Below are 16119 nucleotides of genomic sequence, written 5' to 3' on the forward strand. Positions count from 1 at the left end.
GGAGGGGGTGGCGGGGAGGGGGCGCACAAAGCTGAGGATAGATCACAAGCAGACAGTGAGATTCAGAAACTAGTTGGACCGAGGGAGGAGGATGTGGAGAAATGAAGGTTGAGAGACAGAACAAGAAATCCTAGCATTGAAGATGGGGAGGGGGTTGGAGGGGGATATGGAGGACAGCCTGACGGAGTTACGGCGTCTCTGGCAGGTGCGGGGATCTCGAAGGGTCCAGCCGGCCCCCTCATTTCTTTGCTGCCTCCCCATCTTCCCTGCCAGAGACGGGGGGGGGGAGCCCTCCAGAGCGTTGCGGAGGCAGGCAGGCCCCGCCCGCCGCCGCCGCGGCAGCCGCCGGAGGATTCCTGTCCTAATATGGAGCTGGGATTCCCCCGGCCCCGCCCCCGCCCCCGGCCCGCCGGGAGACCGAGGCTTGCAGTTGGGCGGAGGGAACTGCTCGCTTTGGGGGCTGGCAACGGGATGGGGGAAGGGATACTTAGGTGCAGACCCAGATCCTCATGGTGCCCTGGGACCCTGCCTCAGTTTCCCCTGTTAGTGGCTGCAGTTAATTAATTGACAGGGAACTGAAAATCATTGCAGACTACAGCGTTGGTGTTGGTGTTCCTATTTCTGGCTGTGGGAAAATAGAACCAAGGCCAAATTCAGCTGGTCCCTCTCCTTCGGGACCCCCTTTTCACCTCACTCTAGAGACTTAGACTTCCATGTAATGCCCCCGGCTAAATGCCAAGAACGGGGTTTCCAAAGGGTGGGGGGAGGAGATTTGTTCTTTGAAAGTGACTATGGGAATCCCAGATTGAGTAATCCCTAGAGAGAAACCCCAGCTGCGACCTCTCCTGTGGAGGCCAAGGAAGGTCCTTCCCCCACTAATGAACGTGACCTTTATCTGGCAAATAGCAAGGAGGGATTTGTAGACTACCCAGCTCCTCCCCCATTTCCTTATCTCTTTAGAAAAATCGATGTTGGAAACAGACCCTCCCTCCTCTCCACAGACTCTCCTCCCAGGGGCTTCAGACCGCCTTAACCCTTGCCCTGTCCCTTCCCCCAGCTGAGCGCATTTGGACCCCTGGGTCCCTGCACCCCCCTTTCAGGCTTCCCTAACGCAGCGCCTGTTTTTTGGCTCAGCTGCAGCCAGGCGCGGCCCCCTCCACAGCCTCCGTTCTCCCCCTCCTCCCGTCCCCCCTCCCGCTCTCATTCTACGTCATGGGATGACGTCGGGAGCTAGGGAGGGAGGAGGAGCGCTCCCCCCTCCCCAGCCAGTGGCTCCCGCTGCAGCTTGCTTAGCCCAGCCTCCTGCTTTCCCGCCCCCCCTTTCTCTAAAGCGAGCCCCCCACGCCTAGCAGGAGCTATATAAGGCGGAACGAGGCAGGCGACGGGGGCAGCGCAGCCGAGCGGAGCCCAGGAGAGGAGAGAGGAGAGAGAGAGAGCCTGAGCGAGAGACGGGGAAGCAAGAAGGAAGCCACCGGTGCGTCGGGACGGGAACGCAGGTGTTCGGAGCACCGGGGCTGGAGCTCTGCAGCCGCTAGTCATGTACCGCTCCACCAAGGGCGCCTCCAAGGCGCGCCGCGACCAGATCAACGCTGAGATCCGGAACCTCAAGGAGCTGCTGCCTCTGGCCGAAGCAGACAAGGTCCGGCTGTCCTACCTGCACATTATGAGTCTTGCTTGCATCTACACTCGCAAGGGCGTCTTCTTCGCTGGAGGTGAGCAAACTGGGGCCGCTGGAAACCAGAGGCAGTGGAGCTGAGGGAACCCACGGGGACTGCTGCATGTCTAGGGCAGTGTGGCGACAAGCCGGGCAGAGAAGGGAGACTTGGGGAACTCTCAGGACTTCCTACTTTTCCTCATGGACTCTATTCAGATCTCACCTTAGTTCTGGATGAGGGTAAGAGCCTGGATAGTGTCCCCGGTCCCAGACTTATGGGAGGAGGAGAGCCAGGACAGAATGGCCCTAGTTCCCACAAGCGCAGAGGCTCTCCAGAAGACCGGGGAGGGAAGCCCGGGAAGTTGCAAGGATGGAGTCCCCCAAAACCGGGCAAATGCATCCACTATTCTCTATACTGAGAGGGGGCTCCTCTGCTGACTTTGGAGCGCTGTCCACGGTGCTGACAGCACCACCTGATTGCTAGGCGCTGCCCGCGGTGCTGAGCGCCCCGCCGGCTTTTAAGCGCTGTCCGTGGGTCTGAAATTCGGGGCCCTGACTTAGAATTCAAAGGGCTCTCTGGCTAGGGTGATCCAGCAACAGGTTCCCTGGGCAAGAGCTGTGGGCAGTGGGTCAACAGGTGTGTGCAGAGGTAGGTTCATGAGAAATTCTTCTGGATTTTCTGAAACTCAGTCCATTTATGCTTTGCCTCCCAGTTTTACTCCTGACACACCATGTCTTCTTACTCTGCAGGCACTCCTCTGGCGGGCCCCACAGGGCTTCTCTCATCTCAAGAGCTTGAAGACATAGTGGCAGCACTACCTGGATTTCTACTTGTGTTCACAGCTGAGGGCAAGCTGCTATATCTGTCTGAGAGTGTGAGCGAACATCTGGGCCATTCCATGGTGAGTGGTGAGGTTCCTCTCAGTTTGGGCTGGGGCACATAGGGGATACAATGAGCTTTCCACTTTTGAGAATCTGAAAATTACTGAGGAGGGGCGTGGAACCCTGACAGATGCTATGTACCAGGGATTGCTGCCTTCACTAAATGTCATCTCATCTCTTCATCTTTCTCCAGGTGGACCTGGTTGCCCAGGGTGACAGTATCTACGACATCATTGACCCAGCTGACCACCTAACTGTGCGCCAGCAACTCACCCTGCCCTCTGCCCTGGACACTGGTAAGAACTCCTTCTCCCTCCCTCAATCAAATCTCCTTCCTGCTTCTCTGCTCCTCCCCACCTGCTCTCTCTCAACTATCCACTCTCTTATCAGTTTTTCTCTTCATTTACTTAGATCGCCTCTTCCGCTGTCGCTTCAACACCTCCAAGTCCCTCAGGCGCCAGAGTGCAGGCAACAAACTGGTGCTTATTCGAGGCCGATTCCATGCTCATCCACCTGGGGCCTACTGGGCAGGAAACCCTGTTTTCACAGCTTTCTGTGCCCCATTGGAGCCAAGACCTCGCCCTGGCCCTGGCCCTGGCCCGGCCTCGCTCTTCCTGGCCATGTTCCAGAGCCATCATGCTAAGGACCTGGCCCTACTGGACATCTCTGAGAGGTAAGCCCAGAGCATTCAGACTCCAGGAGAGAGGCAAGCCAGAGATAAGGGGACCCTAGATTCTGGAGTCAGGGGCAGGGATAATGGGGTTTAAGGGGGCAGAGGACCTGGGAGGGAGTGAGATTCCTGGGTATAAAGCAAGAAAAACAGAAAGCTGACCTCACCCTTTCCACCTTCCCAGTGTCCTAATCTACCTGGGCTTTGAGCGCAGTGAACTGCTCTGTAAATCATGGTATGGACTCCTGCACCCTGAGGACCTGGCCCACGCTTCTGCTCAACACTACCGCCTGTGTGAGTGTCCAGAGAGGCTGGGGACAAGACAGGGAGCTGGGAAAGGTCATGGGAGACCCAACCAAGAAGGCTGTGGTCAAGACTTATGCTGGGGAGATACCAGACACCAACAGTTTTGGATACTATAGGGTTAACATTAGGGTGAGGAGTCAGAGTGAGAATAGAATCAGAACTGGGGGACTCTAAGTGGTGAGCTGAGTGGTGCAGGTTAGGGTAGTCAGAAATAGAGATGTCATCGATACCCCTATTCAGTGGACAGGTCAGCAAGGAGGGAGTTTAAGTGGTTACCTGATGGATATCCTAACTCTGCATCTCTTCTTTCCCTTCAGTGGCTGAGAGTGGAGATATTCAGGCAGAGATGGTCGTGAGACTGCAGGCCAAGCCTGGAGGCTGGGCATGGATTTATTGCCTGTTATACTCAGAAGGTCCAGAGGGCCCCATTACTGCTAATAACTACCCAATCAGGTGAGATGCAACACAGGCTTGGAGGGCAGCTGAGGCGGACATAGAAGAGATAAAAATTGGGGAACTTCTCTGGGAAAGACCTCAGACCCTGACCATCTGCCTCTTCTCTTCTCTCCAGTGACACGGAAGCCTGGAGCCTCCGCCAGCAGCTGAACTCTGAGAACACCCAGGCAGCCTATGTCCTGGGCACCCCAAACATGCTGCCCTCATTCCCTGAGAACATCCTCTCCCAAGAGCAGTGCTCCAGCCCCAACCCACTCTTCACCCCAGCCCTGGGGACTACCAGAAGCGCCAATTTCCCTAGTGCTCCAGAGCTGGGTGCTGCCTCAACATCAGAAGAGCTACCCCAGTCTCAAAAAGAGCTTGGATTTAGTTACCTGGCATTCCCATCTGGCTCTGAGCCTTCTCTTCAAGCAGAGCTGAGCAAGGATCTTGTGTGCACCCCACCCTACACACCCCACCAGCCAGGAGGCTGTGCCTTCCTCTTTAGCCTCCATGAGCCCTTCCAGACCCACTTGTCCACTCCATCCAGCTCTCTCCAAGAACAGCTGACTCCAAGCACCGCAACCTTTTCTGATCAACTGACGCCCAGCAGTGCAACCTTCCCAGATCCACTGACTAGCCCACTTCAAGGCCAGCTGACCGAAACCTCAGCCAGAAGCTATGAAGATCAATTGACTCCCTGCACTTCTACCTTCCCAGACCAGCTGCTTCCAAGCACTGCCACCTTCCCAGAGGCTCTGGGCAGCCCTGCCCATGAGCAACTGACTCCTCCCAGCACAGCATTCCAAGCACACCTCAACAGCCCCAGCCAAACTTTCCCAGAGCAACTGAGCCCCAATCCCACCAAGACTTACTTCACCCAGGAGGGATGCAGTTTTCTCTATGAGAAGTTGCCCCCAAGTCCTAGCAGCCCTGGTAATGGGGACTGCACGCTCCTGGCCCTAGCCCAGCTGCGGGGCCCCCTCTCTGTGGATGTCCCTCTGGTGCCCGAAGGCCTGCTTACACCTGAGGCCTCTCCAGTCAAGCAGAGTTTCTTCCACTACTCTGAGAAGGAACAGAATGAAATAGACCGCCTCATCCAGCAGATCAGCCAGTTGGCACAGGGCATGGACAGGCCCTTCTCAGCTGAGGCTGGTATGGGCGGGCTGGAGCCACTTGGAGGTCTGGAGCCCCTGGACTCCAACCTGTCCCTGCCAGGGGCTGGTCCCCCTGTGCTCAGCCTGGACCTGAAACCCTGGAAATGCCAGGAGCTGGATTTCCTGGCTGATCCTGATAACATATTCCTGGAAGAGACGCCCGTGGAAGACATCTTCATGGATCTCTCTACTCCAGACCCCAATGGGGAATGGAGTTCAGGGGATCCTGAGGCAGCGGTCCCAGGAGGGGCCTCATCGCCTTGCAACAACCTGTCCCCAGAAGACCACAGCTTCCTGGAGGACCTGGCCACATATGAAACCGCCTTTGAGACAGGTGTCTCAGCATTCCCCTATGATGGGTTTACTGATGAGTTGCATCAACTCCAGAGCCAAGTTCAAGACAGCTTCCATGAAGGTGAGTCCAGCCAAAATGTTCAGGAACTTAAGTCCCTGTTCTGACAACAAGATGCTGGTGGGATTAGATGAGTAAATTCCCCTTTCTGTACCTTAATTTTATTAATGAGTTAACAACACCTGCTGCCCAGGGTAGCAGTTAGGATAAGAACTAGTAAAAAAAAAAAAAAAAAAAAGCAACTTAGCATAGATGTTCTGGACAAGCAGGCCTAGAAGGCAGGCTCCGGGATGTGGCATAAAGTACAAGAGAATCCTTGGATGATGGTTTGTGCTTCTTCACCCTGTGAGGGACCTAGATCAGCCATCACCACCCATTTCATAAATTAAGAAAATCAAAGTCCCAGAGTTAAAGAAACTTGCCTAAAGTCACACAGCAAATTGTTGGAAGAGGCATTAGAGTTCTATCTCAGTATTCTTGCACCCTAAAGAAAAAACAGAGCAAGAGTTTTTTAGGAGTTTGGGAAAGAAAGAAAGTGAAACTCAGCCCCTGGCCTATTGGAGGCTTCTTGCTCATGGCTTTATCTTATCCAAAACTATAGTCATAATTTCACTCCATCTACCCAAATTGCTCCCTAATCTTGCTGGTCACTCAGTCATTGGACCAACATATTTGAAGCCCATACTATGTGGCAACAGTGTGCCATGTCCTCAACCTATCTTTCCTTACTGACTGTCTTCTCTCTCTCTCTCTCTCTCTCTGCAGATGGAAGTGGAGGGGAACCAACGTTTTGAATAAGTCTGTGACTTAACGTCGTCAAGTATGGCATATTGTCATCAAGACGTGGAGCCGCTCTCCACCCCCCCGGGACTGTTGGGGGGATTCTGGGGGCCAAAGGGGGATATATCTGATTCCCCAAGCCCTGCAGGATTTGGCGGGGGGGAGGTGGGAGGGCAAGGGAGGGGAGCTTCTTTTTAAAATTTAGAGACTTCAAGCAATCCCAGTTTCCATTTCAATCTGTATTCACTCGTAGTGAGTTTCCTTGAATGGGATTTCAAGCGGAGAATGGGGGAGTCTCACTTCCCCACCCCCCGCGCTACCCCCATGGGCCTGGGCCAGTTCTCCACTCCTGGGGGCCAAGCCACCCCTGGGCCTTGGTGGGGGAAAGGCAGCGCCCACCTGGGCCAGCCTGTGCCCTAAGGGGCTCTTGACACCCACGTAGAATTCTCTACACACCAGTAACGGGATTTCAATTCCGATGGACTCTGCCGCCCTGGCGGCCCTTCTTGTGACTTTTGCGCCCCGCGCCTGGGGTGGGGGGCGCGAAGAGACGCTACGTTCCTTTCCGATGGAGGAAGGCAGACCTGCCGCTGTCACACGTGTGCTTGCACGAGTGCGTGTACCTGGTGCGGGACTCACCCGGCTGCCAGACTGCCTGGGCCTGCCCAGGTGGCCACTTCGTGGTGCTGCGGTGACTTTGTAGCCAACTTTATAATAAAGTCCAGTTTGCCTTTTTGGTACCACTGGTGTTGTGCACTGCTGTGAAAAGAGAAGAATGGGGGGGGGGGGATCTGAGAAGGTTGGGAGGCCCAGATGGGAGCCTGCAAGTCAGGAGACAAAGTCTGGAGCCCTGGAGTTTCTTCATTCACTCACATACTCATTCATTCCTGCACTCAACACAAATGTGCATGGTGGGCCCACTCTGTGCTAGAAGCCGGAGAGTCTGGAGCCAAAACAGATGCTGCCTCTTGCCTTCAAGATGCTCTGGCATAAAAATATTTGAGGGTATTGGAATCTCCTTCCTGCTCCAGGCTTGCAGTACTCACAATGCAGGAGAGGGCAGAAGGGCCTGGGGATGGGCAAGGAATTCGACTTGGCATTTTCCTGGATGTGGGTTTGAAGTTTTAGAACATGAATCTGTCTTCAGCCTGGTTCTTCAGGAAAGGAATTTCCCTTTGGGCCCCGGCATCTTCTCATTGGAAATGATAACCATCTGTGTTATCTCTGCATGGGGTTATCAGCGGACAAACGTCCCTTGCTCACTATAACAGAGCCTCTAGACAGGCAATATTAGCACCATTTCACTGATGAAGGAACTAAGAAGGATCTCAGGTAAAAAGTGATTTGCCCCAAGGTTGGTGAGAGGCATGGGTGGGCAACCTACCTACATCATTGGCATCCGAGTTCTGGGCTGTCCCTTCCATCCCCAAAGCTGGTGAATAACTATCTCAAATTGTCCCATTCCAGATTACCTAAGAAGGTCAGGCTTGGGCTGAGGCAGGGCCATCTTCTCTTCCAGGTCTACAAGCGAGAGCAGACCCCCAATTTCTGAGCAGAATATACCTAACTGAGTTAAGAGACAAAGTTTTCAAAAATGCTGTTTTCTTCCAAGCTTGAGGGCCCAATGGCCACAGGGTTTAGTGGGTGGAGGTGGGAGGATGAAAGTTAAGAAGCAGAAAGACGTGGATTCAAATCCTACCTCCAATAATTATTTGCTAATTGAGACCCAAGCCTCAGTTTCTTCACAGGTTAAAATGGGACAAAGATGTTAATCTCTCAAAGATGATGCTAGACTTCAATTAGGTCTTTATAAACTGAAGAGCACAGACCAGACTTAAGTTATTTTTTTAAAAAGATTTTATTATTTATTCATGAGACATACAGAGAAAGGAGAGACAGAGACATAAGCAGAGGGAAAAGTAGGCTCCTCACAGGGAGCCCGATGTGGGACTTGATCCCAGGACCCGGGGATCACACCCTGAGCCAAAGGCAGACACTCAATTACTGAGCCTCCCAGGCATCCCCAGACTTAAGTTATTAAAGTGAGTTAGAAGGCACTGGTGACCACCAAATCTCAAAGAAATTTCTTTCTCAAGGAGAGGAAGGAAACTCCAACCTCCCTCCAGTGAAATATTGGACTGGACTGGACTCCAGGAGCTGAGATCATGACACTGAGAATCTCCTAAACTTCCTCTCATTCCAAATCCTCCAGCTCCAGGGCCATGCCCTTGAGAGGGTCCCACAGGAAGGGAGACATTCTAGGGAACTGTCACCCCTTTTCCATTTTGCATCGATCCTCTGCCTTCCTATACATCTGTCCTTCAACTTGGATAGAAGAGCTGAACCGTAAGGCCCAGGAGGATTCTGTCTTAGCCCCACTCCTCTGCTGGCACCATGCACAGGCTGAGCGTATAGCAGGCACCCCAGAAATATTTGATTGAGAGGACTATCCCTGAAGATCAGCCCAAGGATTTGAGTAGAAAGTCACCAATTTTCTACCACAAAAATTTGTTTCCTGAGTTCTCCAGAAGACAAAGAGTTGTAAGTCTCAGCTTCAAATCTTAAGTGAATATAACCTCGAGACACATGCGGAAGTCCCATCAAAAACCTCCCTGGTGGCCATCAAAAAGGAACAAAAAAAACTTAGAAAGTAAGACCAAATAAATTAAATTTTTAAAAATTAAAATATATGAGAAAAAAAGAAGCATCTCACTGGTGGGTTTTGGTGGTGGTGATGGATGAGAGTAGACTGCATTTTGATAAGGAGGCACCAGGGATCACTCAGGAGGAGAAACTCTGGGGAGATAGTGGCCAGCGCCGAGGGAAAAAAAAATAGGGAAGCCAGCTGCTCCACCTGCTGGACAGAGAAGGTTATGTTTCTGTTCCTCTCACTGGCAAGGTCCCTGAGGCTCAGAGCATCATAGCCAAGAACAAATGGATAAACTAAGGCCAGGAGAGAGGAAAGGACTTGCTGGATGGTACTCCCAGAGTCACTGCAGAAGCCAGCTCTACCCTCAACCAGTTTGCTTCCCACCAATACCAACTCTGCCCTGGGAACAGAATGTAGGAGAAAGGGCTCAAGTTTTGGGGTCAAAGTCTGAGTTCAAGTGCTGACTCAAGCAGCTTCATTTTTCCATGTGGTAAATATTTACAAGACCCTCATGTGCCTGGAGCTGCTCTGGGTGCTAGGAATGTAGCAGTGCACAAGACAGACAGGGTCCCTGGGCTCACAGAGCCTATGTTCTAGTTGTAAAAAGTAAAAAAAGTAAGCAAGTAGTCTGAAGAGAGTGTACATAATATGATTACATGTTTAAGCCATCCCTCTGGCAGCTGTGTGGAGAATGTAGAAACAAATAGATGAACTAAAATTCCAGAGAAGAAAGAGCCTTTAATGTGTGAGCTGATGAGTCCATCATCTTCCCTGGAGAAAATTTTCGATTCTGGATGCAGGCTGATTAGTTTAGCCCAGGCAGAGGGAATCCATTGGTGGTGAGTTTTGGGTGGCCATCAGGGGCTGGTGTAATTGATTGGAAATTGGATGAGCCCCCCAAATGCATGGCCTGTTTTCCCCCATGGAATAGTTGCTAAATTCCGGGTTAGTGTGTGGGAAGACTGAGACACTGAAATGAAAGCTAAAAGACAAAAAGAATCCCCCCTAGTCTTATGGTGCTAAAGAAGAAAGACCCTTATGAAGCGAAGAGTCTGCCCAAACTCGTAATTGGTCGCCCCATCAAGACAATGGCCAGATTTCAATCCATCATGGGGAGGAATGCTAAGCCCAAACCCTCTGAGGGGCAGACTAGAATTCCCCTGATCTTTCAGAGCCAAAGAAAAATAGGCCTTTCAAACTGCAAAAGCAATTCAATGAAGGGAGAATAGTTTTTTCAACAAATGGTACAAATTAAGTATCCTTGAGGCTGGGGCAGGTGAGGGAGGGAAAAACTTTAAGCCAAGCTTCACATCTTATACAAAAATTAATTCAGGGGCACCTGGGTGGCTCAGTTGGTTAAGCTTCTGCCTTCAGCTCAGGTCATGATCCCAGGGTCCTGGGATTGGGCTCCCTGCTGGGCAGGGAGTCTGCTTCTCTCTCGCTCAGCCCCTCCCCATGCTTGTGCTTTCTTTCTCACTCTCTCTCTCAAATAAATAAAGTCTTTAAAAAGTCTTTTAAAAATTTAACTCAAAGTGGGTCACAGATTATAATTATGTTTTACACAGTAAAACATAATTATACTCTGGATATGGTTTAAGAGGCTACATGGCCATAGTAAATATGGGATGCCTGGGTGGCCCAGTGGTTGGGCACCTGCCTTCAGCTCAGGTCGTGTCTCTGCCTCTCTCTCTCAGTCTGTGTCTCTCATGAATAAATAAATAAATCTTTTAAAAAAGGTTTTATTTATTCATGAGACACAGAAAGAGAGAGAGAGAGAAGGCGGGGGGAGGGAGGCAGAGACACAGGGAGAGGGAGAAGCAGGCTCCATGCAGGAAGTCTGACGTGAGACTCGATCCCGAGTCTCCAGGATCAGGCCCTGGGCTGAAGGTGGAGCTAAACTGTTGAGCCACCTGGGCTGCCCTAAATAAATCTTTTAAAAAATAAATAAATAAAAAGAGGCTACATGGCCATAGTAAATAAAGTTTTTATGGTGTGGAAAAAGCCAAACAAAACAACAATATATAAAATATAAAACTTGTAGAGGAAAACACAAAAGAGAATCTGAGGTACCAGGGGCTGGGGTGAAGGGTTCTGAGTTGTGACACTAAAAGCATGATCCATAAAAGAGAAAAAAAAAAAAGGACAAATTGACTTCATTGAAATTGAAAAAGTTTGCTTTGTGAAAGATCTTGTTTAGAGGATAAAACAACAAGCTACCCAGTGGGAGATAATATTTGTCAACTACATATCCAACAAAAGACTGCTATCTAAAACTCTCAAGACACAGAGTAAAAAAACCAAACGATCCATTAGAAAACAGACAAAAGACATGAAGACATATCTCACCAAAGAACATGTATGTATAGTATGTATAGTATGTATGTATGTACATGTATGTATAGTAAATGAGCCCATGAAGATATTCAACAATACTAACCATTAGGAAAACATAAATTAAGACCACGATGAGGTGTCACTAACCATCTATTAGAACAACTATATAAGAACCATGATGGCAACATCAGGTGCTGGTAAGAATGTGCAGGAACGGGATCACTCATACATTGCTGCTTGGAATGTAATATGATACAGTTACTCTGGAAAGAAATTTTGCAGTTTCTTAAAAAAACTAAACATACAGTTACTATACAACTCAGCAATTGTACACTTGAGCATTTTTCCAGAAGAATGAAAATTATGTCTTTCAGGGATGACCATAACAGCTTTGTGATAGCAAAAAAGTGGAAACAACAAAATGCTTTTCAACAGTCATCAACAGACTGTGGTACACCCACACATTGGGATACTACTCAGCAATAAAAAGGACTTAGCTACTGACACACACAACTTGGATGGATCTTAAAGGTGTTAGGCCAAGGGGCACCTGGCTGGCTCAGTTGGTGGAGTTGTGACTCTTGATGTCAGGGTTGTGAGCTCAAGCCCCACACTGGGTGTAGAGATTATTTAAAAATAAAATCTTTTTTTAAAAAACGGCATTATGCTGAGTGACAAGAAAGATCATCTCAAAAGGACACATACTGTATGAATCCACTTACATAACATTCTGGAAATTGAGAACGAAGACCAAAGGTGGAGAACAGATTAGCAGTTGCAAGGACCCGAGATAGCAGGGGAGGAGGGTATAACTACAAAGGAGAGAAAGCAACCAAGGTGGGAGCTGTGGGGTCTTTTATAACCAAATCTTGGAAGTGACATAACATCACTTCTGCCATAGTCTATTGATGACAGAGGCCAATCCTGGAACAATGTGGGTGGTGTTAGTGACTAAGAGGTGGCAGTTTTGGGGGCAGTTTTGGAGGGTATCTACCACACCAACCAAAGGCGTTACAAGAACATCTAAAACATTAAGGATAGAAAAAGGCTGAGGGATCCCTGGGTGGCGCAGCGATTTAGCGCCTGCCTTTGGCCCAGGGCACGATCCTGAAGACCCGGGATTGAATCCCACATCGGGCTCCCGGTGCATGGAGCCTGCTTCTCCCTCTGCCTGTGTCTCTGCCTCTCTCTCTCTCTCTATGACTATCATTAATTAATTAATTAATTAATTAATTAATTAAAAAAGAAAAAGGCTGAGATGATGGAACAAAGAATAGTCATACAAATGCTAACTAAAAGAGAGATTGGTGTTGATAAGACACAAGAGGCTTTAAGATAGAAAGCATTACAAGACTTTTTCTTTTAAGATTTATTATTTTTTTTTTTTAATTTTTATTTATTTATGATAGTCACAGAGAGAGAGAGAGAGAGAGGCAGAGGGAGAAGCAGGCTCCATGCACCGGGAGCCTGATGTGGGATTCGATCCCGGGTCTCCAGGATCGCGCCCTGGGCCAAAGGCAAGCGCCAAACCACTGCGCCACCCAGGGATCCCGAAGATTTATTTATTTAAGAGAAAGAGAGAGATAGTGAGCATGCACAAGCAGGGAGAGGGGCAGAGGGAGAGAGAGAATCCTGAAGCAAACTCCCCACTAAGCGCAGGGCTCAATTCATAGATCACAACCTGACCCAAAATCAAGAGTCAGCCGCTTAACCAACTGAGCCACCCAGGTGCCCAGCGTTACAAGACTTAAAGAGGGGACACCTGGGTGGCTCAGTGGTTAGGCGTCTGTCTTTGGCTCAGGTTATGATCTTGGGGTCCTGAGATTGAGTTCAGCATCAGGCTCCCTCCAGGGAGCCTGCTTCTCCCTCTGCCTATGTCTCTGCCTCTCTCTATGTGCCTTTCATGAATAAGTAAATAAAATTAAAAAAAAAGAAAAAAAGAAAAAAAAGGCTTAGGGGATCCCTGGGTGGCCCATCGGTTCAGCGCCTGCCTTTGGCCCAGGGCGTGGTCCTGGAATCCCAGGATCAAGTCCCGTGTTGGGCTCCTGGTATGGAGCCTGTTTCTCACTCTGCCTGTCTCTCTCTCTCTCTCTCTCTCTCATGTCTCTATATCTATGTCTCTATTTATCATGAATAAATAAATAAAATCTTTTAAAAAGGCTTAAAGAGTAAATGGAAGACAAAGTACAGACAGTACAGCTAGACAATTCTTTTAGATTTTTCAGTGAAAGAAAACAGACAAATGGGCCAGTAGCTAAAGGGAGATGTGAGACCAGAGAAGTTGTTTGTTGTTGTTGTTTTAAGTAACACTGGAGTATGCATGTTTGCTCAGGAAAGCAGTCTGGGAATAATGACAGCTATCATTTATTGAGGACTTGCAATATGCTTGCTAGTCATTGTTCTGAATACTGTATATGCATTAATTCATTTAATCTTTACAACAACCTTTTCAAGTAAGCACAATTTTCCCTGTCTTAGAGATGAGTCTCAGGCAGAGTAGTTAAGTAACTTGCCCAAGACCACAGAGCTGAGCATAGAGCTCCTGTGCAGCCTAAACCATAACACCTTATGCATCTGGGAGACATTGGTGACAGAGAGTGGTGATATAAGAAACAAAAGAGAAGGCTCTCAGCAGAAGTGAAGGATTTGTCTCTGATGGAAAAAGGAAAGTCCATCCTCACAGACAGGAAGAAGTGAAGGATGGTAGGTTTGTAGATTGGGTCAAAGCCCTGGGAGTTTGCCATCTGATGTTTCTTATTTCCTCAAGTGAAGTAAGAGGCCAGGTATGATCCTGGGGAAGCACTTGGCAACAATGCTTCATATTCTTCATCTACAAAATGGAGATAATACTATACCACATGGTTTCTGAGGGAATTAAAAATGAAGAGTCAATTTATTCTTGTGTCCTAGTCCTAACAGCACCAAAAAATCAGTGCCTGATACATAAAAAACTCAAAACTTTTCCAAATGATATTTACTACAGGCTGCATTTATACATATCTTTAGTGTAAATGATAATATACCCAACAGTTAAGGACTTGGTTAAATAAATTATGGCCCACCAATAAGACAGTATTCTGGAAGTCATTAGAAATCATTTAAGATAATTAATAACAGAAAGTGTTCTAAATTATTGCCAAGTTAAAAGCAAAAGTCAGCCAGTAGAGCATGCAATTCTTGATCTTAGGGTTGTGAGTTTGAGCTCATGTTGGAAGGGAGGGAAGGAGGGAGGGAGGGGGGGGGAGGAAGGAAGGAAGGAAGGAAGGAAGGAAGGAAGGAAGGAAGGAAGGAAAAGTAGAACAAAATGGTATTCAGAGAATAACCCCAAATTGTTTTAAGAAGTCTTATATATATAGGGGTGCCTGGGTGGCTCAGTAGGTTAATTGTCCAACTCTTGATTTTGACTCAGCTCATATTCTCAGAGTTGTGAGATTGAGCCCTGCAACAGGCTCTGCATTGGACATGGAGCCTGTTTAAATTTCTCTCTCTCCCCCTTTCCCCCAATCCCCTGCTTGTGTGCACTCTTAAGGGGAAAAAAAGATATTATATATAAATACACATACAAAGAAACACAGTAGAAAAAATGTACACCAAATATTGGCACAAGTTTCATCTGGTTGGTGGGATTACAGGAGGTTTTTAGTTCTTTTTTTAAAAAGATTTTATTTATTTATTCATGAGAGACACAGGCAGAGGGAGAAGCAGGCCCCATACAGGGAGGTTTTTAGTTATGTTTTTCTATGCTTTCCTTTTTTATTTTATTTTTTTTTTAAGATTTTATTTATTTATTCATGAGAGACACACACAGAGAGAGAGAGAGGCAGAGACACAGGCAGCGGGAGAAGCAGGCTCCAAGCAGGGAACCCGATGTGGGACTCGATCCCGGGGCTCGATCCTGGAGCTCCGGGATCACGCCCCGAGCCAAAGACAGACACTCAACCACTGAGCCACCCAGGCATCCTGTTTTTCTATGCTTTCCAAATCTCAGTATAAAGTGAAGTGCCTAGAACCTAATAGATGCTCAGTAAATGTGAATCCCATTCCTGCCCCATCTCCTCCTCTCTGAGAAGACAGGAATCCTTGATGTTCTGGATAATGAGGAAAACAAAGGCCAGGGACTTCCCAAAGACCTCCCCCAACTTGGGCAGGTACCTACTGAAGCTTTGCTTCTTCTGTGGGTCTGTGGCCATGAACTCCATCATAGTTCATGTTCAGCCAACACCTGACCCAGAATAAGGGTCAGCTTAGTAGCAGCGGCTGAAGTACCCCTGGGATCTGAGGTGCTTTGGGCAGTAACTCTGCTTGGGGCTGTGACCTAGTCCCTACAGCAGTCTGTTTCTGTTGAGGTGATAAGTCCCAAAAAGATAAGAGATATTTCTGATAGAGACACAAGCAACCTCTGCTGCTTTTTTTTTTTTTTTTTAAAGATTTTGTTTATTCATTCATGAGAGACACAGAGAGAGAAGCAGAGACACAGGCAGAGGGAGAAGCAGGCTCCCTGCAGGAAGCCTGATGTGGGACTCAATCCTGAGTCTGCAGGATCACACCCTGAGCCAAAGGCAGATACTCAACCACTGAGCCACCCAGGCGTCCCACCTCTGCTGCTTCTGTACATCTAAGCCTGGGCATCCATGGCTTCCACCTGTTCTCTTACCTCTGAGGAGGAGGACAACACAGGGTTTCACATCAGAAGGCTCCAACAAGTTTAAACAGCTCCAACTCCTACCTCTGCCACCAATTCAAAATTTGGGCAAGGTGCTCTGCTTGGCTGAGCATTGGATTACACAGTATGAGAAGCAGCATGAAGACCAACTTCCTTAGGGCAGCTGATGTCTGTTCACATTGGCTGCCATCAGCACTGGTCCTTTTCCCTTCAGGTCCCAAGACAGAAGTCAAGAG

At 48.7% G+C, this 16119-nt stretch overlaps 1 protein-coding gene across 2 annotated transcripts; it reads left to right on the top strand.

Annotated features, from left to right (window-relative positions):
* Positions 1–1357: 1357 nt before the first annotated feature.
* Positions 1358–6976, top strand: NPAS4 (neuronal PAS domain protein 4). 2 transcript variants are annotated; one of them, XM_026004360.2, is made up of 8 exons: positions 1358–1712; positions 2405–2556; positions 2730–2832; positions 2948–3209; positions 3391–3500; positions 3830–3965; positions 4084–5519; positions 6222–6976. In XM_026004360.2, exons 1-8 carry the CDS (start codon positions 1538–1540, stop codon positions 6248–6250), a joined length of 2403 nt encoding a protein of 800 aa, XP_025860145.1. In that variant the 5' UTR covers positions 1358–1537; the 3' UTR covers positions 6251–6976. The 2 variants fall into 2 exon arrangements, with proteins under 2 accessions (XP_025860145.1, XP_025860144.1); XM_026004359.2 differs by lacking the exon at positions 6222–6976 and having other exon boundaries at positions 1384–1712; positions 4084–5640.
* The last annotated feature ends 9143 nt before the right edge of the window (positions 6977–16119 follow it).

This window comes from Vulpes vulpes, chromosome 5 (genome assembly GCF_048418805.1).
Source record: "Vulpes vulpes isolate BD-2025 chromosome 5, VulVul3, whole genome shotgun sequence".
Taxonomy (NCBI): Eukaryota; Metazoa; Chordata; class Mammalia; order Carnivora; family Canidae; genus Vulpes; species Vulpes vulpes.